Source organism: Heterocephalus glaber, unplaced genomic scaffold (assembly GCF_053883595.1).
Source record: "Heterocephalus glaber isolate CG9 unplaced genomic scaffold, H.glaber_assembly_v1.0 deba00001472, whole genome shotgun sequence".
Taxonomy (NCBI): Eukaryota; Metazoa; Chordata; class Mammalia; order Rodentia; family Bathyergidae; genus Heterocephalus; species Heterocephalus glaber.
Genome location: NW_028258315.1, coordinates 26,667,442 through 26,691,636, shown reverse-complemented (window position 1 = coordinate 26,691,636; position 24,195 = coordinate 26,667,442). Strand labels below are relative to the sequence as shown.

At 42.2% G+C, this 24,195-nt stretch overlaps 1 protein-coding gene and 1 pseudogene across 8 annotated transcripts in view; one reads left to right on the top strand and one right to left on the bottom strand.

Moving 5' to 3' along the window:
* Ttc13 (tetratricopeptide repeat domain 13) overlaps positions 1-24,195 on the top strand; it is a 61,036-nt gene that overhangs the window by 22,702 nt on the left and 14,139 nt on the right. For 4 of the 8 annotated variants that reach the window (XR_015439417.1, XM_004854669.3, XM_004854668.3 and 1 more), the window contains 10 exons: positions 4,953-5,018; positions 6,552-6,644; positions 9,307-9,423; positions 10,378-10,488; positions 15,700-15,782; positions 17,575-17,716; positions 17,970-18,144; positions 19,928-20,084; positions 23,140-23,270; positions 23,980-24,112. Coding sequence is in view for 7 of the 8 variants with exons in the window: in XM_004854669.3 (XP_004854726.1) it covers positions 4,953-5,018; positions 6,552-6,644; positions 9,307-9,423; positions 10,378-10,488; positions 15,700-15,782; positions 17,575-17,716; positions 17,970-18,144; positions 19,928-20,084; positions 23,140-23,270; positions 23,980-24,112 (1,208 nt within the window). In the remaining variant the exon portion in view is untranslated. The remainder of the gene's footprint in view (positions 1-4,952; positions 5,019-6,551; positions 6,645-9,306; positions 9,424-10,377; positions 10,489-15,699; positions 15,783-17,574; positions 17,717-17,969; positions 18,145-19,927; positions 20,085-23,139; positions 23,271-23,979; positions 24,113-24,195) is intronic. The other 4 variants (XM_087181886.1, XM_021266421.2, XM_013075809.3 and 1 more) reach the window with 2 other exon arrangements.
* On the bottom strand, positions 20,911-22,150 carry LOC106010196 (translation factor GUF1, mitochondrial pseudogene; annotated as a pseudogene).

Genomic DNA, 24,195 nt, shown 5'->3' with positions numbered 1-24,195 from the left:
GGCGGAGGATGTAGCTTATTGGTAGAGCACTTACTTGCCTAGCATGCTCAAGGCCCTGGGTTTGAGCCCTTGTATCACAAAAAAACTTAGGAAAATGGATACTCTCATCCCAACTTGTTTTTTTATTTGAAAAAGTAAAACAATAATTTATTACTACATTTCATAAATAAGTTTTGACTTGTTTGAATTTTTTTTTTTTTTTTGTACCAGGGATCAAACTCAGGACCTTGGGCTTTTGAGGCAGGTGGCAGAACCACTGAGCGAAATCCCTGGCCCTTGACTTGTTAACAGCCAAAGTAATGATAGATAAAATAATAAGTAAATAAAGTTGTATTAATTTTTTAAAGTAATGAAATCTGTTATTTAAATTTAAGAGCCCTTAATTCAGAGTCTAAATATAATAATAGCCACAATTATTATGCATCTTTCTGTGCTGTTAGGAAAATATTCTAAAAAGACAGGGTAAATTGAATAGAGAAAACCTAAATGCTTTCCAGCTGCTCCAGTGCCTGATTCAGTGCTACTGTGATGATCAGACTTTGGGAGGCTCCAGGGAGGGCCCCTCAACCAAGGTGATGGGACTGAATTCAAGAAGTTGTTTCCGTTTAGCTATTTCGGCTTGTATTCAGATATTGCAACTATACTATAAACTTTTGAGTGGCTGGATTTTTTTTTTAAAGTTAAATTCTTTTATTGGTATAAAAATGTTACAGCTCACTGTGTGGCACCAGTTGCAAAACTGCCTCACTGTCGCCTTGCATTTGGCCCTTTCTTCTGTGTACTGCACCCCACTATTTCTAACCATGTTTTCTGGCTTGCTTCCCCTTTGAGAAGAATAGGCTCAGCAGTGTGAACTTTGGCCTGATCTCATTTAGTCTTCATGAAGATTTTTCTGCCTGGCTAATATATAATCAGTGTTGGTTGCTAATAATAACTGCTAATAATAATGTATTAAGACTTACCATGTGCCACAGAAAGAAAGATGAAAAGAGGAGCTCTCAAAGATACTGTGTTCTAATGGGTGACAAGTGTGCAAATGAAAAATAGTGATACAGTAAGAGAGTTGCAATCGTGGAGTTGTGCCCACTTGGCTTTCTGAGAGGCGTGTTCATCTCAGGCTCCATGTCAGCCTGTTTGCTCCCCGCTGCCCCACACCCACTGAGTCCTATCCCAGTTACCCCACCCAGTGGGTGGCCCCCCCTTGGTGATATGAGTCACATACCCCCCACCCCACCCCCGTTTGCTGTATACTTTGCCACCAGGCTGGGTCTGTGTGCAGTTCTTGCCTGTCTCCAGTCCATCTGCTCCCTGCCCTCTCTGCTCAGACCACACCCAAGGCACTGTCCCCTTCAGATGACCGACCCAGTGGTTGTTCCCTGGCTTATCTCATCACACCTATTCCCATCACACCCTGCATACACACCGAGGCACACGTGCACTTTAACAAGCATCTTTTTTTGTTATCAGGGATCGCACTCTGGACCTTGCACTTTCCAGGCAGGCGTGGTGCTACTGAGCTAAATCCCTGGCCCCACACATGCACTTTAAACATGCAGGTCCTTTATTTGGTCCCTCCCTAGCTCTTTCACGGTGTCCTGGAGCAGAAGCTGTGTTCCCTGCTTCCTAGGGCCTTTGTGCAACCAGCTCGATGCCTGGACAGCCACTCTGAGCACCCCACACCCACCCCCATTCCTGCTGCTCACAGCCCTGCTGTCTCTTCCTTAGGGAACCCTTCCTAACCTCCTCACTCAGCCACATCTAGGTCTTCTGAAAGCACAGCTCACTGCTTTTTGGAAACTTAACTTTACATTTATATCTGTGGTTCTTTGGCTATGCTACTCCAAGAAGACTAGAATTCTTTACCTTCTCTGTTGGTTTTTGCTCCCTGTTTCTAGCCCTTGGCAGGAATGGTATGGCTCTGCGTGGCATTTGTAGCACAGGAAACCTGATTTTGCTAACAGTAGGTCTTGAATGAATGACATCCATACAACAGACAGTGGGAATGAAGGAGAAAATACATTGGTTTCCCAAAGGTGTCAGGAAGGAGTCAGTGAGGTGGTTTTGGGATGGAAAGGTTTCTTGGGCACAGTGGCCATGGGTGGATGAGCATTTCTGGCAGAGGGGAGAGCATGTGCCAGTGCAGTAAGCTGGGCAAGCATGTTGTATAGGGACCTATTAAACAGTTTCAGTTCCTCAAATATGAGGGTGGATTGGGAGAGGTTGAAGACAAGGCTGAATGGTTAGGCCAGGAAATGATCTGTAGTTTCTGCAAGGCATTGTGATGTTACTTTGGAGAGTTGTGGGTTTCTGCCCTCTAGTGGGTCTTGGATTTACCATTTAACTGGTGAATCAAGACCAGCTTTTGGTGGGGGTGGGCAGTGCTGGGGATTGAACTCAGGCCTCGTGCATGGTAGGCAGGCTCTTTACCACTGAGCTACATCTTCAGGCCTAGACTAGTACTTTTAAAAAATTGAAGCCTACTGGGCTAGAAAATATCAGCTTATACTGTGCTATGGATAGCAAGGCCAGGTATGACTAAGTGAAACTTTTGTGTTTTTTGATATGTGTGTGTGAGTGTGTGTGTTACAAACGTGTTTGTATGCATTGGTCTGCAGTGTAAAATGGATTTCAGTGGTTGGTTTGGAGTAAAAGCATCCCTGTTGCAGACGTTGAGAACCATTGAAAGATGTCAGTCAGGGGGTTCATGGCCAGACCTCAGCATTGGCGATGCTTCTTGGTGCTGGCCTGGAGCATAGATGGGAGGAACAGAGGACCATAAGGCAGTCACAGGAACCAGTGTTGGGTGCAGGACTGAGATAGGGCCTTGTCTAGATGCAGGAAGGTGACACTGACCTCGCAGGAGGGGATGTGTTAGGGAGGTGAGGATGATGCCCAGCAACCAGCCTGGCTGCAGGTGTACGGGGATGCCAGTCACATGATTATTTGTACCCTTTGCTGATTCGTGTCTTGGTCATCTGGAATAAACCTTTTCTCAGGAAAAGAGCTCCCTGGATAATATATTTTGAACCATAGGATCTGAAATGTCACAGGAGAGGAGGAAACTGCAGGGGCTAAGGTCTGCTCTGTTGGCTGTTCTGTCCTCAAGAGGAATTGCCACAGAGAAGCAGGGAGGGGGGGCTTCCTTTAAGTCCTGCAGAGGTGACCTTTTTCCTGCTCATTCACTCTCTCCTCACCCATGTCCCCTGTCAACAACCACTCTACCTTTCTTAGAGCTGGGAAGACAGCCAAGTGTTCATGTGGTTATCACTGGGAAGCAGGAGGATAGGGTACTTTTTACTTTCTTTTTGTGCTTTTCTTCATCTTCTAGGTTTTCAATAAGGAAGTATGTATTACTTGAACCACCTTCACTACACTACGGGTGAATGAGTACAGGTTTCTTTTAAACAATTAAAAGGAGCACAAAAATATATTTAAAACAATGGGAACATATCTAGTAATGCCGTACCTGGAGAGAATCACTACTAGTAGTATTTTGACACCTTTTTTTTCTGTGTATGTGGTGGCCCACACAGTCACATGTATTACCCACAGGTGTGGTTACAGCCCCACATGCCTCGGTAGGCCTGTGATTTGTACCTCTTTCCCACTAGCCAATAAAATAGACAGCCTTCAGGCCGGTTATGTGTAAGTTGCAGATCACAGCTCCAGAACAACGTGGGGACTGTGAGCAAAACAAGTGAATAAGTTAGAGTGGACAGGTTATAGCAGTAGTAGGTGGCACCTAGGTTCAAGGGGCTGCTGGTATTGGCCCTCATTTGTTTTCATTACGTGAGAATACTTGCACATGGGCCCATCTTTATTGGATCTTCTGAGGCTTGGAGAAGCTACAAAGCTGGAATCATTTGGTTGGAGTTTTGTAATGTTTCACGGGCCATATAGGCCCATCTGCTGTCTGGATTGTGGCCATGGATGGGCTGGTTTGCCACTGGATATAGATGTTCTTCATTCTGTTGAAGTAGTGTTTTTAAAAAATTTATAAATGCTTGATATCTTTGGTTTTTTTTTTCATTGCCATTAAAGCCAGTGTGCTCTTTTTTTTGTTACAGTTTAAGGATATGTCATCTCAGATTTAAAACAAAACAGTAGATTTCCCCCAAGGCCTACTCCAGTGCAGCTTTGAACAATCCTTTCGCAGTATCAAGAGTTTTAGTAGGGCCTTGTAGCAAAGGATTCAGAAAAGAGGTGAGAATTGCAGTATGAATTGGAGGCGTCTTGTCCCCTGAGCAGAAAGAAGAGTTCATGTCGCTAACCTGTGTGCAGGGGCTGAATGACCAGGGACAGCAGGTGCTCTGTCCATGGGCCTGTTAGCCATTTCCTTGGGTCCATCTAGAGTGGAAGGCAATGGGAGAAACAGGAAGCAGGCTGCCGAGAGAGTCCATTCTTTAATTCCCAGCCATGTGACAGGAAGGAATGGGTCAGTCTCCAGCAGATTGTGGAGCCCACTGTTTCTGTTCCTGTGGTGATGGCACTGAGGAGTTTCTGCCCTTTCAGGTTGTACTAAAGGATTTATGATCTGTGAAAGATTTCCTGGGTAAATGAGAGGAAACTAGCAAGAAGAGGCAGTACTGTTCTTTACATCTCTCTACCCCTGGAGCCTCCATCTTCTCTGTAAGACATGATTACTGATGTGCCAATCATGGAGTTGTTGAGAGGATTATATTTGAATAAGATAAAGCCATAAAAGAAACTAGCACTGTGCTCAGCAGTGTTGGGCCCCTTCTCTTTTCTTTATTACTTTTTTAGTGCAAAACTTACCATGTCTCACATGAGCTTTAAGGCTGAAGACTCTTCTGGTTGAAGAGCAACAGATGAGTGATAGTAGCATAAAGAAGTAGAGCTGCCACTTGAGGCATTAACATGCTATAAGCAGAAACTGATTTCTTTTTGTTTTGTTTATGGTTTTTGACGTGTTTCTGTTTTGGTCTGACTAGGAGGAGCCTGATCTGGTTAGTGCAATTTATGGCCGAGGGATAGCCTATGGAAAGAAGGGACTACATGTGAGTATGTAATGGCCACGACTGCCCCTGTGCCTACCTGCCCTGATGCAGCCAGGCTTTTTCTGGATCTGCTTTCTGCTCTTTAGATCTGGTGGGGCGCGCATGAGGATGGGCAAGGGGAGGCTGCCCAGGTCAAAGGGCTAGCAATTGGCAGACAGGGGTTTCTGCCTGGGTCTCCTGAAGTCAGTGTCAAACAGGATGCAGACCTGGCGGTGCTGAGAAGCCCTCACTGTAAATGTCAGGGTGGGCACCACCAGTGCAGCGGGAGGTGAAACAGATCTTCTCACAATCATGCTGCTTAGTGAAAGAACACAAGGTTTTTCAGTGTGTAAAATTTATTTTTATTTCCTGTATTGTAGACTTTTTTGCAGATAGGTACAATATCTCTGTAGTTATAACCAAATTATTTCCCTATTTCTCTGAAGAAGACAGGAAGAAGGTTATAATAAGTATGTTTTATGTAAACAAAGCCCCCCAGGTATAAAAACACTTTCCAGAGATCATGTAGTAAACTTTGAGATGGTCTAAGATGCAGTTTTCCAGATTTTTAGTTTAGACCAATGATGGTGAACCTTTTAGGGCTTTCAATGACAACAAACAGGCTGCTGCGGCATGTGTGCCTTAGGTTCGCCACCACTGGTCTAGACCATTATACCCAACCTTTACTGTTGTCTTATTACCTATTAAAAGTATTCATATGAAATTGTGCCTTGAGGGCAGAATATCACTCTTGTAACTTTTACATTAAAAATACTAACATCTTTAATCTTTAATACTTTTAATATTTTAACTAAATGTATCAAAACATTAAAATTAAAGATATTGTATGAAGATGGTGCTGGCCTGTTGGAGGAAATTTATGTAGCATTTATGTAGTCCTGAGATCCAGAGCACTGAGGAGCTCAGCAGTGAGGTGATGGAGGTACCCAGGGTGAAAGCAGCAGTGCCCTTGTGGGTCAGCAGAGGACTGGGGTGAAGTTGCCCTACTTTAGACAAGCTGCTTCTGTCCAAGTCTTTTGTTGTTTAGTTTTACATCATGACATGTAACTGGCTTGTAGCTTTAATGATAAGTTATACCTGCATTTTTAATGTAAAAGCAACATGCAGATGTTAAGGAGAGCTTCCTGTGAAGGTGTCAGTTGTAGGTTTGTGGTCTTGATTGACACTTGGCCCACTTCTGTCCCCCAAAGCCACTGATCAGCCTCATTACACAGGTTGGTGCCCACATACTCAACCTTGAAACATGTTGACTCCGTGCTTAGATAGACTGTGTTTAGTAAGATCCTGCCACCTGTGGAACTTGGGATAGGCAGCCATGTCCAATGTGCTAGCTTATTGAAGAGAAGAAGACTTGGGTAAGCTAATAATTATGCTATCATGACTTACTGAGCTTGTCAGATCTTTTATGTGGAAACAAAGTTCATATTTATTTCTAAACAGTTGGTTGTGTCCTTACATTACTAGATATTTCAGAAGATCTTTTCTACCTGGTTTCTATAAGTCTGTCTCACACTAAGTTAATGCCTTTTCAAGGACATTAAGAATGCTGAGCTTGCTCTGTTCGAGCTGAGCCGAGTAATTACCTTGGAGCCAGACCGTCCAGAGGTATTTGAACAGCGAGCAGAAGTGAGTGCAGTTTTCTTCTTCCCTCTGTTGTCATTGGATTAGTTGAATCCAGATTTTTCTCCTATTATTCTGTCACTTGCAAATATGCCTATTGTTTTCCTACATAGGTACCTAGTGGCTTTAAGCATGGTTAAAATTACTAGAAAACTATGAATTGAGTGATGCTCCTGATCTAACATGTAAAAATAATATTTAGTATTAAAATATGAAGTTATGATGTTTACTACTTCTGTCAATACTCATTAAAAATATATCACACATAAGCCAGATGTAGCTCATGCCTGTAATTTCAGCCACTGAGGAGGCCTCAGCAGGAAGATCATAAGTTCAAGGTCAGCCTGGGCAACTTAGCAAGACCTTGTCTCCAAATTTAAAAATTAAATAAAAAGTGTGGGGATGTAGCTCAGTGATAAACCACTTATCTAGTATGGTTAAACTCAAATATATAGCCTTTGGAGTATTCGTTCTGCAGTGTGCTGTGTGTGAGTGTGCATGTGTGTGTATGTGCGTGTGCATGCATGTATGTATGTTGTGTGTTTGTGTGCACATGCACACATTCATGTGTAGTTCTCAGGAAAAGGGCCTATCTGCGTAGATGCATAGAGCAGGTAAGGGACTGTAACCAGATGTTACAGGAATTGCGAGTGTGTGCATCCTTATACATACCCCTGAGATGAACCTGTCCAGAGGTGCTTAAGGCAGGGCTGTAATCTGATCTTAGAAGGTACGAGGAGGTGGAGGCTAGAGGTCGCATTGCACAGGTGCCTGGAATGTGCTCAGTAGACTGAGGAGGAGCTTTTGCAGGAGCGATATGCCAAGTGTGCCTAGTCTGCTGGTGGGTGACATGGGAGCTGATCGAGTCCTAGCTCGAGGACAATGGGAGGAGGGTGTTTAAGCAGAGAAGAGAGTGTCATGTAGCTCCCTTTGTGTATTTGAATCTTTGTGTTCTTTTTACTATGTTCTGAAATTAATAGTGAACTATCCAGGGTTTTTGTATGTTAATGTATTAGATCTGAAAGAAACTTAACCTTTAATCATCTGATGTGCTATTTCATAGTTAAACTAAATAAAAAATTACTTTTCTCTTTTGGGAGAGAAAACTAGCAAGTAAAAGAGCACTAACTATTCAGTCATTTAAAAACTATTTGTAGCACAGTGCAGTAGTGCACACATGTAATCCCAACTACTCCTGAGGCAGCATACTGAGACTCTTGTCTCAAAACAACAACAAAAAGAATGCATTTGTGATGGTTTTTGTTCTCAAAATTATAGTTTAGTTTTCTAAAGTGGATTTATGTTTTGTTGGGGATTTGGGTTTTTGAAGATCTTCAATTTGTGATATAATTCCTCACTTCTTATCTATCTTGGACTGTGCCCCAGGACTAGTTGACCACAGGTCTATCAGTATTGCCTGAGATTCTTGTGGGTGCAGTGGTGATCTGGTGGTTTGCTGGTCAGTTTGGGGACATCTGCTGTGTACAGGCAGGCCAGTGATTCTCCCTGTTACTGTAGTATTGCATTAAATTGTTCTGATGAATTGTCAATGTCATTCACTGTATTTAGACACAGTTTGATGGGTTTTTAAAATTTGCGCATCTAATAAAAAGCTAATTGTTGTCCAATGTTGATAACTAGAATAATAATTTTCATTTATCTTAAAGATATATAGTAATATTCTCCTTTTATGGCATTATCATAGCTATATCATAGCATATCATTTAACCTGAAAGTTATTTTGTGAGACATTTTCACTTTAATACTTTGATATAATTTATATTTGATGAAAATAATTTACCTTTTAAAATTATATATTAGTATGCGTATTGATTAGAGTGATAAGGTATGATAATTCAACTGTGTACCGAGGGATTAATAAACCAAGTGGGGATAATTTTCCTTCCAAGCCCACCCCTCAGTGTGTTTTCTTGGGCACACATCCCATGTCCTCTTTGGAGCTATCACCCTTACCACAGGCAGGTAAGAAGTGACCCCTGGAAAGAAGCTTGGCTCTGAGGATGTTTGTTCAAGATAAAGCATGTGGACTGGGTTTCATAAGTATTGATGCCCATCTTGGGTTTTTTTGTGTCTTTTCGTCTGCTTTCACATCCTGAACTGTCTCTTTTTGTCACATTTCCTGAACACTTTACCAAACAGGTTTGCAGATACTGTTCATCCTGCATTGCAGTGTGGCTGAGAAGTTAGGGCCTGACAGAGTGCCTGAGGTCCTAGAAATTGTCATTCAGCTCTTGCTCCCATAGAAGACAGAGTTAAAGACCATGGATGACTGTAATCTGTGTCATTTGTCCTAATGGTTCAGAGTTAGGTAGATTCATTTTGATGTCTTTATACATGTACAGCAAATTGTGACTTGAAAGATAAATATAGGTCAAAGGAAAAAGGTCCTATTTATAAAAGCAACATTGGTATGCACAAGTGGGGACAGTGTAAGGCAGCAGCTGCAGCCATAGAGCCCCTCAGCCTCCCCTCACTGGACAGAGAGTGGCACCCTGGCATGGGTACTGTGAGCTCTGGGGCCATGGTCACAGTGCTGAGAGAGCCCAGTTATGAGTAGTGTGTGGTGAAGTGGCACTGAGGAGTCACAGTGTGGGCAGCATTAGGGTGATTATTGGGCTTTTCTTGATAACATGTTTTGGATTTCTAGATTCTGTCCCCTCTGGGGCGAATTAATGAAGCAGTGAATGATCTCACTAAAGCTATTCAGCTTCAGCCGTCTGCACGGCTGTACCGACACCGGGGGACCCTGCACTTCATATCTGAGGTGAGCTGCTTTACTAGACATCCCTTCCTGACAGTAAACATCTCACTTTTCACTCGATCTGTTAAAGCAGCTCTTTAACAGCTTTGGGTTCCAGCTGTTTGGTAACGTGTCTGCACAAGACAGCTATGAAAGCATTTTCCTTAGCTGAAATTAATTCCATTAGAGAATATTAAGTGTGAAAATCATATTTTCTTCTTTGAGCTGTCAGAGTAACAAAATCTGGACTGATACAGAAGAGAAAAAGGTGGAATTTTCACTTCACCCCTTCTTGCAGGTGTGGCATCGGGGCTGGTGTGTAGGTCCCTGCGGCCTATCATGTAGAGGGGGAGTTAGGGTTTTTCTGGTGGATCTCCAATTGGGACCAGGGCTGGGTGGCTCTCAGACTGCATCCTCTCTGTAGAAGTGACCCTAAGCCAGCAAGAACATCTTTTATTGTTGTGTGGTACATAATTATCACAATTATTTTTGTGGGTTTATTGTACTTTCTTTCCCCCCAGCATTAGGGATGGAACTCAGGGGTGTTCTACCACTGAACTGTATCCCCAGCCCTTTTTCATTTTTATTTTGAGACAGGGTTATGCTCAGAAGTATCCAGTATGATGTTTCTCTTTACAGATTATCAATTTTTTTTTTTTTGGTACCGGGGATTGAACTTGGGACCTTGCATTTTCGAGGCAGGGGGCAGAACCACTGAGCTAAATCTCCGGCCTAACAGATTATTACTTTAAAAATACATGAAATATTCTTCCTGTAGTTGAGACAAAAAGCTGTATTAAACCTTTGTGAAAACCATGTTAACAGGTACTGTAAGCAGTCAGCTAATATTTATGGCTGTGAAATGTTTCCTTTAAAGCCAAAAAAAAAAAAAAAAAAGGTACAGAGTGAATTAGAATTTTTTTCTCCTGATCAGGAGCAAGAAATGTCCCACTTCTGTCTTTCTTTTCCTCTTTGCAGGATTATGCGACAGCACATGAGGACTTCCAGCAGTCCTTAGAGCTGAACAGAAACCAGCCCACAGCCATGCTATACAAAGGCCTGACCTTCTTCCACAGAGGACTTCTCAAGGTGAAGGTGTCCTGCTGCATGTGTGCATTGTGAATGGTCCTCTTTGCTGGGGGACTTGGGAATTTAGCTGGACACGTTTTAAAATGATATCTTGTGTGTCTGACTGGTCTTTTAGAAAGTTGTCTGAAATATTTGTTGACCTCCTACTACTTGCCAGTTCTTAGAGGAGAGGCACAGAAGGGAGAGGATAAAAGGCTAATAAGAGGGAGAAATCAAACTTTCACTTCAAAGGGCACAGGTTGCACAGTTCACGGGCAGTGAATGAAGCTTCAGGAAAGTGGGAAGCAGCCAGTACAGAATGGGTGTCTGGATATGACTTGGACGTGGTACTAGAAGGTTGGTGAGAGCCAGTCTTCAGTCTGAAGGACAATACTGAGCATTCTGACCCAAGTTTGTAGGCTCAGAGGAGCTGAGCTGTAGATGCAAGGAAATCCCCGGTTGAAACCAAGTCTGTGCCTTAGGAAACAAATTGCATTGGTGTGGTGGCGGGGCAAGGATGGCAGAGACTGACCAGGAGACACTGATCATGTCCTAGGCATAGGTGAGAAGACCGGGCCAAGCTGCTGCAGGGCCGCTGGAGCAAGAGGCAGACAGTGCCAAGACTGGTGGTATGACAGGACAAGGACCACAGGGTGTTCAGGAGGGGGAGGAGGTAGGGAAGCAGGAGCGCTGCCTGAGTGCATAGGGCGCACAGGTTGCTTCATCGTACCCCATGCTCCATGCTGTGTTCCTGCTGTAGTTGAGAACCTGCCATACAGCAGGTTGTGCCAGAAGCCAGGGTGAGGGTAGCCAGCTCATGCCACACAGCAAGTCTGAGCAAAGGCAGACTGGCCCACAACAACCTATTCAGCTGGAGAGCAAATCATTCTGACCAGGAGACAAGAAATCTTCACAGAGAAGGGGGCCTAGGCCAGACTGTAACAGTTCCAAGACTGTCAGCAGCACAGGAGTGTACTGCTGCAAAAAGCACGTACATCTCGTCTCAAAAGTAGTTCTGAGGACTTTAAGGCTCTGACATACACAGTCAGCCCTGTGTCTGCAGGTTTCACATCTTCCGATCCAGACAACTGTGGATTGGAAACATTCAGAAGGATTCTGTACTGAATATGTACAGACTTTTTTCCTTATTCCCTAAGCCATAAAATAAAACAACTATTTCCATAACATTTACATTGTATAAGGTGTGGTAAGTCATCTAGAGAAGACATAAAGTACATGGACAGAGTGATGTGTGTGGGTTATACACAGATACTGCACCACTTTACTTAGACTTGAGAACCTCTGGATTTTGGTAACTGAGGGTGGTCTTGCACCAATCCCCTGGGATAGCAGGGCTGGCTGTGTATGTACTGGGGCATCAGTGGAGGGTTGGCCTGTGCAGAGGCCACATGTCAGTCCTAAGTGCTGGGGACGGTGCCTGTCAGATACCCAGGAAGTATTAGTGGGGTGAATGCACCCCAAGGGCAGAGCCTTGAACTTAGAAGGTTTGGTATTTACGAGCTCTCTCTTGAACTTCACTAAGTGCACTGCTGGACAAGTTATTTGAGCTCTTTCCTTTTCTAGATCTATAAAGTATCCATGATCCCACTCTCTGCCTCTTGAAGTGACTGACATCTGAACAAAACACTGTATGTGAAAAGTACTTAGTAAGCTTTAAACAGGCATCACATATTATTACAGATGATTTTACCTGTGAAATTTAATCTAGTTTTTATAGATTGTAAAAAATACCCCTCTTACTAAAAACCAGACAGAAAAGAATTTGCCAAATTCTGTTTCATGCACCTCGTATCCTTCATGCAAGTTTGTAGATGGTAGAGAAGTACACACTGTGCCCTGGACTCAGGCTGGCAGCCTTGGGCTTGGAGAGCAGTTTCTTGCTCAGGATACCTCTGAGTGGCTGCCAGATGAGCTTTGTCTGCCCTCCATTCCACTTATCTTGTCTCACTGACTGCTTTTGTGAAAAAATCAGAACAACAGTGCTTTGCTCAGCCTATCCCTTGAGTAGCTAATAGAGGAGGAAGAAAACTTGAAGCTCTCCAAATGCCATCTTATTGATACAAAGAGTATTTTTAAAAGTAAACAAATGATCGTACACTTGGCTTTGTTGCTGTGAAGCGAGTGTAGGAACGGGCACATTCTTTGGAGTTTTGGAAGTGAGATTTTTGAGAAGAGCTGTAGCTACAAATCAAACAAGTACAGAAATTCCACTTGGTTTATTCTGGATCCCTACAGTGAGACCCTAGGAATAGTCCTTTGTTGTCCAAGGGAACCAGTATTTCCAAGTTACTGGGTCCTTTCCTCTGTTCTTGCTTGTAAGCACTGCAGCCACAGGGTAACATGGGGCAACTCTTTGTTCTTGTACATCTGTACTGTCTGAGAAGGTTAGAGTGGTCATGTACTGTCTCCTTCTCCCAAAGGCATCCCCAGGAAGCATAGAAGGAGCTGAGGTGCCCCTCCTTATATAGATTGGAACGTGAAGTCAGTGGTGAGATGGCTGACTTAGTAACTGAACTTGGTCCACATGTCTGTTTCTCTTGTTAACCATAAAGACTACATAGACCAATGAGTTTGAGCTGTCTTTATATCCTAAAATTGGTCTGTTTAGGCCAACAGCAATTTAGAAATTAATTAAGTATGTGATTTCTTACTTTATATGATATGCTAGGAGGCTATAAGGCAATGTTACATTTCAGATGTCACAGCTGTCCTGCTCAGTTGGTGTATTGGGTGTTTGGATCTTCCCAGGGAAACAGCAGTCCACACTTTCCTGTTGAGCTGCATCTCTTTTATCTGTGTGGTGGGATATCTCAGACTCGAATGCTGTGAGCACCCATTCCATGAGCCCTTGCTCTGATCTGCCAAGTGTGCCCTCTCAGCCTCCGTGAGCACAGTGACGACTCCCCATCACCTGGAGAGGATGTGATGACGCAGAGTGGTAAAGGTCACAGTCACCAAGCAGATGAATTCAGAATAGTTCATGCATTGAGAGACTGATTCATTCGAACATAGTTTCTTTGTTCCCGATGGTTTCAAATCTTGATTCTGCTATGTCCCCTCTTTGGCAGAATGAGGTAGAGAGCTGTGCAGTGATTAGACAGGAACCCTGAAACCAAAGACTCTTAAAAGCTGAAGAGAAATCAGACTTGAAGAACGGTGGCGTCCAAGCATGCTGTAAGTGCAGTGGGCAGCAGATCCCTCCTGGGCATCTCCACCCAAATGTCCACACACTGCAGACATAACATGCCACCCTTGGCCCCCAGCTCTCCTTTCTCCTGTTCTCCTTGCATTGGTAGTGAGTGCCACCTACCTAGGCTCTTCAGCTTGAAAGCTTCCCACCTGCCCCTCCCTTCCTCCCATCCGCCCCCAAAGCCTGTCTGTGCCTTTTAAAATAGCCCCTGAGTTTGACCCTTCTTTTCTCTCCCCACACTCTCAATTTGAGCTTTCATTATCTCTTGCCTGGATTCCACAGCAGCCTCCACACTGGCTCTCTTTCCCTGCTCTTCCTTGCAGCCTTCTCTGTTGGAGTTACCGTCCTCCCTAGAGAGATGGCCAGCCAATCCTTGCTGGACAGGTCCCACTGGCTTAGCACACCATTGGCCTCCTCCTGCCTTGCCCTCTGCACTCCCCCAGTGTGCCCTGCACTCCTGTGTACCCGCCCCTACCTGCCCAGTGCCTTGCACCCCCGAAGCACCCGCCCCTCGTGGCCCTCAGCAGGATGCCTCTTTCCAGACTGCTTGTTGGACTTCAAGAGCTACTCTGCTGTCACGGCCTCCCAAAGCCTGTTCTGGTGTCCCCTGGCACACTTAGTGGTTTCCTTTTCTTTATCCCCAGAGACTTTCTCTTATCTCTGTTGTAGCTCTTAATCTTTATGCTAATAACCTGGTTACATAATTGGCTTTCTAACTAGACTGTGTGTTCTCAGATGACAGAGATAATGACTTGCTCATCTTTGTATCACCTGTGCCCTGCACTGTCTCTGGTACATAGTAGGCGCTCAATACATGTTTGTTGAATGAGAATGTCGCTTTGGAAATCTAAATGATCAAGGCTGCACTGTGGCAGGAAGCCAAATTCAGAGCAGTCTTTGGTCTCTTCAGTGTTAAAATGTGACCATTCCCCACAAGAGCCCTCAGTAGGAGCCCTTCATCAGGAGGTCTTGCTGCTGCCCTAGTCTCTGCAGCATTTGGACGCCAGCCTCTCTCCCTTCCTGTCTCCCAAAGAAAATCTAGATGCAGGAAACAAATGGCTTTTTGAAAGAGGATTGTGCTGCTTTTGCAAAACTATTTTGAGCCTATAGATCATCAAATATTTATTGGGCGCTTACCATGTGCAAGGCATGTGACATCTTCAGTAGCTGTCTCCCACCAACAATTGAATCAAGTGTGGCATTACCTAGTCTTTCTCATTAAGGCTACTCCATTTCATGATACTTTGTAGCAGTTAACTTTATCGTAGGGTACATCTTTTCCTAGGAAAGGTGTGAGGCATCTTCTTAATTTTTTATGACAGTAACGATGAAGCCATAGTGGGAAGTACAGTCAGTGCTGGCTTAAGCCTAGGGTGTTTATCCTCAAACAAAAGGACACTGTGTCATCAATTTCTACAGACAGAGGGCATCAGGCAGCAATGAGTACACAAACATTTCCTGGCGGCTCTCAGGGCACAGTGCCCACATGGCCTCTCACTTCCTCAGCCGAACATCTGTGGCTGTGCATAGAGAAGCTGAGCTCAGTGCCCCAGCCTTAGAATTTTGGTTTTATTTTCTTTTACTGTTTCCTTTTCCTTATAGGTCATGGGACTCTCTCAGATAGCCAATCTCAAGAGACTTTTTGCTTCTTTTAAACATTTTTTGGTCTGTTTTGTGAACTCAGCTTTAAATGCTGCTAGTTATGATCATTTTGAATTATCTCACAAAGCTATAGTTTACTTTTGGTCCACTGGACCTTTCTTAACTAAGGAAATAATATTCATATGCAAGTAATGTCATTATCACACAGAGTCCTAATGAATTAGATACAATTCATAGCTGTTTTCTTGTTTAAAATGGAGAAAAGTAAAGCTGTTTGTCATCATTGTGCATTTGAGGTTTCATTTAAAAGGAATGTTGTCAGATCACGTACAAAATATATTTAAATCTTTTAGCAATTTAAGTGAAACTCAATTTTAAGAGTTATGTGAATGAAATAATTTTCTACATACTTTTTACAGGAAGCTATTGAATCCTTCAAAGAAGCTTTGAAGCAGAAAGTTGATTTTATTGATGCCTATAAAAGTCTGGGCCAGGCCTACAGGTAAGTGAGTAGTAGTGGGGTGAGAGGGAGGGTGAAGAGAGGAAAGACATGTAATAGTGATATAGTAAAAGACACTGCATTTCTTAACCAAAGAGATAGTTGCTTTGAGTTGTGCAGACACTGATGTTGACATCTCAAAAACAGGGATGACCATGTGGGGTGTGGGCCCCAGTGCATGGCACCTTCTTGTAACCTCAGGGTGTACATTACCTGAAGGGTACCCATCCCTCGAGGATGGGCATTAGCGGCTGTTAGGCTGTAGATGCTGCAGCCTTCAGCATGGAGGATGGGAGAGTCTTGGTTATAATGTACCTGTCAAGCATGAAAAGCTGTGACTAGATCCTGGCTTCCTGGTTCTGCATTGCCCTCACGAATAGAATCTTTTGACTTAAAAACTATTATACCCTTGCTGGGTGTAGTGACTCACACTTCTAATCCAGTACTTGGGAAGCTGAGGCAGAAGGATCATAAAATTGAGGACAATCTGGGCTACACAGCAAGTTCAAGACCAGCCTAGACCACATAATGACACCATGTCTCAAAAAACAAGAAAAAAAATTACCCTCTGATGAGAAAAGAGATAGCATGATAGAGTAGAAAGGAGTTCACCAGCTAGGAGTCCGGAGCCTTGTTTTGGCTGACCTGCTCCACAATGTATCCCTAACTGCCCTGAGCTTCAGGTGTCCCACTGGTAAAGGTCACATGGGGCGGTAACAGAAATTCCCTGTCGGGTACCTCATCCGAGGAATGTTACATTTAAGAGGTTATTTATCTGATGCGGTAGTTTGAGAAACTCTCTTGCACTAACTTAAGAGTAAGTGCTTGGGTTTTGGAGATTAGTTAAGGAATGTTATTTACCCTTCCTATTCACAGAATTCTTGGGAATATACAGTGAAAGCAGATTGGAAAGTGCCTTTTAAAGTGCTATATAAATGTAAGCAGATGTTATGTTTTTTTTGGGTTTTTTTTGGTACCGGGGATCGAACTCCGATCCTTGCACTTGCGCAGCAGGTGGCAAAACCACTGAGTTAAATCCCCAGCCACTAGATGTTATGTTTTTAAAAAGTACTGATTACTTATAAAAAAATTGGCTGCAAGAATCTAGAAAAGAAATGCAGTAACAGAAATTCTTTTATCAGAAACCTGATTCAAGGAGGCTAATTATCAGTTAACTAATATTCCTAGCTTCTACATCAAGTAACTAAATAGCCCAGCACACTTTAAAGTGTAGTAGCTCTGAGGTAAGTCAGGAAGTAAAATATTTAGAAGCTATTTTTATTCTTTGTAAAAATGTTAATATGTAAAAGACTGGTAGCAACCATTTCCATTCTGGAATGATAATTCTAAAATATACTTCTTTTTCAGAATTTCAAATTACATAATGATTTACGTGATGTTAAATGAAATAATTTCAGTGACCCAAAATACACAATTTTAAGCCTATGAATTTGACTCAGAGTGATAAAGCTGTGATTATACTCTATATACTTTTTTCCAAAGAGGAAAGTGTTTTTATCCATATACTAAAATGTACAGGCTTTTTAAGGCCTGGAGCTTATGAACTAGGGGGTGGGATTTGTATGAACATTTGCTTTTGGAAAGCAGTAAATATCAAGCTGGGGGCCACCCTTGCTGGGTGTGATGTGTTGGAGGCTGTGCAGCTATAGAGTGCTAATGGTAACAAAGGAAACATGCCCCTCGAGGTATTTGCTCACACCCGGGACCATAGTGCTGTGGGTAGCTTGTTCTCTGTAATGTCCACACTGTGTGTTGTCACTGTCTAAACACCTAGAGAACTGGGCAATTTTGAAGCAGCCACTGAGAGCTTCCAGAAGGCACTACTGCTCAACCAGAACCATGTGCAGACCCTCCAGCTCCGGGGGATGATGCTGTATCACCATGGCAGCTTGCCGGAGGCCCTGAAGAACTTCAAGGTGAGCCTCCATGAGCAAGGAGCACTGTGGTAGAGTTCTTGTTCTTCAGAGTTCAGGGAAATTGCTAGAGACGGGGGCCAGGAATAGTATATGCACCTCCATAGAAGGAGGGGTCATTGCGTTGTCCTGTAGCTCACAGGGCATATTTGCGGTGTGACCTGACCTGGAGGTCAGTTCCAAATGAGAGTAAATATGGTGAAGCTCTGTGGAGCTGCAGTAGTTCTAATGCAGCCTCTGTCCTTCCATGCCTCAGCGGTGCCTGCAGTTGGAACCATACAACGAGGTGTGCCAGTACATGAAAGGGCTCAGCCATGTTGCAATGGGACAGTTCTATGAAGGGATAAAAGCACAAACCAAAGTGATGCTCAATGACCCTCTCCCGGGCCAGAAGGCCAGCCCAGAGTACCTTAAGGTGAAATATCTCCGAGGTGAGTCAGAAGATAGAACCATTGGATTTTCATGCTCAGGCTGCAAAAGTCATAGCATTTGACTCCTATGCTCCATGTAAGGCTAGGGGTCTAAAGAGGGTAGTGGCTTGTCACAGCTACCCTTCCAGGGTGGTGTGAGGAAGGGGCGGGCGGGTCTCAGAAAGACTTGCCTGATGCTCTCCCTATCCTACCTGCAATTTTTTTTTCTGAAGTTCAAATCAATTGTACCTGAGTGAAAAACATATTTTAAACTAAATGTGACTCTCATTTAGGGTCGTCATGCCTCCTTACCTCTCATCCAAAGACACAGAAGGCCCTGAATGCTAGTAACCTTCTGTGAGATTTCACTATTGGGTGTGAACTTTGTATCATTGACTTTTCATCTCTTCTCATCAGAATTCCCACATATTGTAGAGAAACTGAGTTTGGGGAGGAGGAAAACAAATCTTTCCTATCCTTTCATTTATCATAATCTTAGTGCTTTCTGCCATATATAAAGGTATTTTGGGGGTTAGGGATGTGCTCAGTGATAGAGTATGTCTAGCATACATGAAGCCCTGGGTTTGATCTCCAGCATATAAAACGTTTTCTGGATGAACTTACATAAGCTTTATCATACATTTTATTTAATTCATATATTCAAAATTTAGTTCAACATATTAATATAAAAACACTATTCATTAAATAGTTTACATTATTTTTTGTTCTAAGCCTTGGAAATATGGTATGTATTTTATACTTTTAGTCTATCTCAATTTGGATGCTCAGTTTTCATTGGTAATACTTGATCTGAATTTAGATTTGATAAAATTTATAGCTAAAAACATAGATTCAGAGCTGGACATAATGCTGGATGCCTTAATCCCAGCATTCTGGGAGGCTGAAGTAAAAGGATTAGGCTCACATTTTTAAGCCCAGCCTCGGCAATTTAGTGACTTAATGAGACACTGTCTTCAAATAAATCAAAATGGGCTTAGATTATAGCTCACACAGAGGCCCTGGGTTCAGTCCCAACTACTGGGAAAAAAAATCTTATATGCAGGTTCTAAACATATTGAAGTTTTCTAACAATTGAATCAAGGATCAATTAAGTAAGTTGATTCAAACTAAATAGAATGTAAAATTCAGTCTCTTAGGCACTTTAGCCTCACTTTAAGTGTTCAGTAGTCAGATTGCATGGTCTACCTACTGGACAGTGCTGCTCTTTATCCTCTTATTTCCTGGATTGGTGGAACTTGGACTTGTGCACTATAGACTGAATGGGAAAGGATTCCATATCTTGTTTTCTTTCTTGCACTGCTTCTGTAGTGATAATAGCCATTGGTAAAATTATAAACCCAGTTAATCTACCTATTGACAGAGTCTCAGGCTCTGACACTGAGCTTTGGTTTCAGTTTCTGGAGTTAGGAAAGAAAACAAACAAATAAGATCTTTGATGTTGTTCATGGGAAGGTGATAAAAATTTAGCCAAAGTACACCCAGGTTAACTTAGACCTGACTTCAGTGCCTCAGGTCAGCATCATATTATCTCCATTAAAAGATAGTAATACCATAGAGACTTAGTAAAATTTAGGGTTTCCTTTTAGAATTGTGATTAAGTAACAACTTACTAACCGGGGATTAAGCTTAGTGGCGCTGTGCCTGCCTCTAAGCGCAAGGTCCTGAGTTTGATCTCCGGTACCAAAAACAAAACAAAACTAACAACTTACTACAAAGCAGCCATAGAAGTGTTTCTTTAGCGGTGTTTGAGTGTGTCAGCTCTTCTTTCCTTTCCTGCCTGCAGAATATTCTCGGTATCTGCATGCACACCTGGATACTACACTCACGGAGTATAATGTGGATGTGGATCTGCCAGGGAGCTTCAAGGATCACTGGGCCAAAAATCTGCCTTTCCTTATAGATGACTATGAGGAGCAGCCTGGCTTGCAGCCCCATATAAAGTAAGTACTTCAGGCAAAGACAACTCTTCTTTTTCAAAACAGCTATGAATTCATCCTGATATTTCTTGAACAACAAATAATTTTCTGGTTAATTTCTTTTTGGAATATATATGTCTTCAACTAGTTCTTTTAGACTTATAAAGAGTGATTGAAAAACACAGTGAATGTTTGTTTTAAAAACTTATTACAGTAAAAAGCATACCATTAATCCCCTTCACTTCGAACACACTTATCACATCGTTTACTTAAAGTCTGCTTTAGTGAGTGTCCTTACAAGGTGTGATTTAAAAAAAATACGATGAATGCTGCTGCCAAGTACCATCCAACAAAAAGGCAGGCTCATGAAAACATTAGTGTGTCCTTGTCTACCTTATTCACTCTTGTCTACACTGTGCACCTTTAGGCTCTTCCTCAAAGTCAGAATGACCATGGAAGGTAAACTTTTTGAATCAATTCAGGACATAGAGGCAGCCACGGCAGTGCAACTAAAGACACTTATGAAAGAGGACTACTTGAACTGCTTCAGAAAGTAGAAAGAATGATGAGATGTGTTCAAAGTGAGAGGGACTGTTTTGAAGGAGATTTATGGCATTGTGTTTTTACTGTAATAAGTTTTTAAAATTTGAGGGCCAGGGATTTAGCTCAGTGGTGCCTCCACCTGCCTCGCAAGTGCAAGGTCCTGAGTTCAATCCCCAGTACCAAAATAAAAAAAAAAATGTTTTTCACTATACACCATATTTTTCTTTTCTTCTTTTTTTTTTTTGTCAACACATGATAAAATTTTATTAAAACAGTACAGTTTTTAACAATAGTTTTAAATTCTGAATTATTTATTAGATTGTGTTTTTTAAACTTTTATAAAAGAATCTTTTGGGACTTTGATGTCGCCAATTTTCCTCAGTTTTTTTTTTTCCTTTGCTTGTCTCTTCAAAAGTTTCATTTTTCGGGTAATGTCACCACCATAACATTTTGCCAAAACATTTTTCCTATAGGCTTTCACAGTTTCTTTTGCAATGATTTAATTTCCAGTAGCAGCTTGAATTGCTATCTCAAACAGCTGCCTAGGAAGAGAATCCTTTAGAGGTTCACATATGGTTTTCCCAACAGAGTATGCTTTGTCTTTGTGTACAACAGTTACTAGCTTCTCTACAATATTTCCATTCAGGAGAATGTCCATTTTTACAAGTTCTGCAGTCTGGTAGCCTGCATCTTCGTAATCGAAGCTAGCGTATCCAGAAGACAGATTTCAAAGAGTTATAAAAATCTACCACAATTTCATTCAAAGGGAAGAGATATTTAAGCATAACTCTATTTTGATCAATAAATATCAAATGTTTCTGAACTGCTCTTCGAGCCTGGCAAAGCACCGTTATTTTTCCAGTGTATTCATCTGGTGTGATAATAGTGCCCAGAACAACTGGCTGTAGATATTCTGCTACTTTTGAATTGTGAGGGAATTGTGCAGGGTTGATTATTGTGATTTCTTTTTCTCTGTATTTCTTTATCAGTTTTGCTGATGAAAGAACAGCTTTATATGGAACGGTAGGGGTTATCAAAACAACAGAAGTATATTCTTGCTCTAGTCGCTGGTTGAAAACTTCCATATGCAGAAGTCCAAGAAATCCCAACCTCCAGCCAGCACCCAGGGCAAGACTACTATCCCAATGTACTGTCACACTGGAGTCATTTAAAGTCAGTTTTTCTGGGCACTCCTGAGGTTATTATATTCAGACTGATCTATAGGTTACATTCCTGCAAATACCATTGATTTTGCTGATTTAAATCCAGGCAAGGGCTTTACTGGATGATTATGTAAATACAATGTATCTCCTATTTGTGCTTCAGTGACATCTTTCATCCCAGCAGTCAAATAGCCCACCTGTCCTGCATATAATTTAAGAGTTGGCTGCTCATTAGGATTCAGAACTCCTACTTCATTAACTTCTTATGTCTTTTGAGTATATGCTGATACAATTTTATCTCCTTTGGAAACCACTCCATCAAACAGTGCTACATTGGCTATACACCGTATTTTTCGTTCACACCTCATACTTTATAGATGTTATTTTTTCTCCTAATCTGACCTTTCCTGCTAAAGAACAGTCTTTATACTTAACATGTGCTAAAAGCAGTCTTTGAAATGCATAACTTTTTGCTGTGTTTTTTAAAAAATATTAACATTTTGGAAGTTTAAAATTTCACTGCTGGGTAGCTACTACTATAATGTGACAAAGACAGATTTAGTAAATGGCTTTGTCAGTACAAAACGGTTAGATCCAGAATAGAAATTAATTCTTGGGAAACTAACAATGCCTTAAAATTGAGAAATCTCTATAAAGTTTGACCTTCCCTTTCTCTAAAAAGAAAAAAATAGGAGATAGAGAGGAGGGAAGAAGACTCAAACTAGACTGGTGAATGGTTAGCACATTTGGGAGGAGGTGTTCTGGGGGTAAGTGCCTCTAACAACCGCCATACCGACTGCTGAATGCCTTGGGGAGTAAGCAGGATGGTCTTGCTGAAATGACCCCACACTGAAGGCATTACCAGGATCTCAAGAGAAGCAAGTGCAAATTCTTCTTTCCTCGGAGGAAAGCAATGCCAGCTTGGGCAACCCCAAGGATCCTGACAGATTAAGGCCATTGGGATGAGAATCAAAAACCAAGATCATTACAGTGACACGTGACAGCAGAAATGACAAGTAACAGATTGAGACCTCAAGGACTTTAGGTGTTAGAATTTGGGGATACAGATTAAAAATAACTCCAAATGAAATGTTTAAAGAAATTGTGAAGAAGTTGCAGGTGTGTGCAGAAATGAGATTATCAGAAATGACTGGGTAGATTTCTTTTTAAAGATAACCAGATGTTACAGGAGTAGAAATCCAATAATTAAAGAATTTAATATATAGGCTAAATAGCAGATTAGACACAGATGAGGATCTATGTGGTCATAAGATTTCCTGGTTACTTTTCCAGTGGATGAAGTGAATTTTCTTCAGGGGAATTGGATTACCAAACGTGTGCTGTGAAAGTCTTTGTGTGCATGTTTCTTCCAGGGATGTGTTACATCAGAACTTTGAGAGTTACAAGCCTGAGGTACAGGAGCTAATCTGTGTAGCTGATCGCTTGGGATCGCTGATGCAATATGAGACCCCTGGTTTCCTGCCAAACAAGAGAATACACAGAGGTATCCTAGAAACTGTCCTGACATGGAAGTATTTCCAGTGTAGAAGCAGGATGTTAAACCACATTGTCCTTTTTTTTTCTTTCTTTCCTTTTTTTTTTTTTTTTGGAGACAAGATCTTACTATGTAGTTCAGGCTGGCCTTGAACTCCCTATGTAGCCCAAGCTGGTCTCATATGTGTTGGTGATCCTCCTGCCTCTGCCTCTTGAGTTCTGGAATTACAGGCATGTATCACCACACTCAGCTTCACACTGTGCTTTTAAAAAAATTATTCCTATCCAAGTTTGATTCCCTGGTACCAAAAAAAAAAAATTATTCCTAGTTCTTATTCCAGTCTACACAGGTCAGGACAGGAGCATATGGAATCACTCAGGCTGAATTCTAAGAGAAGATTGCTGGGCCAGCTAAATTTTTGCTGTTGATCTCACGTAGACCTAGAATATAAGTGTCCAGTCCAACAGCTGACATAAGGAAGCTGAGTTCTCACCACAGAAGTAAGGAAGAAGTAGAACCTCTGCTGTTTCACCAGGCCAGAGTTGGGAGGAAATACTGGTGTGGATCTTTTAGTAGGACCTTTGTGACTAAGACATGCCTCAGTCATGTTCTGTCACCAGTGCTTCTGGTTGTATATGTGATGACTCCTGAGTGGTCCCTGAGACTGGGGGAAGCAGGTGCTCATGGGAACTCCCTTCTCAGTGTTTCTCTTTTGTAGCCATGGGTCTGGCAGCACTGGAAGTCATGCAAGCTGTCCAGCGCACATGGACCAACTCGAAAGTCCGCATGAATGGAAAAACCCGGCTGATGCAGTGGAGGGACATGTTTGACATCGCAGTGAAGTGGAGAAGGTAACCAGTGCTTTCTTGGAAATATGCTAGACATCCTGATGTTGTCAGATAATATCAGTCTTTTCTCACTAACAGGTTTGAAT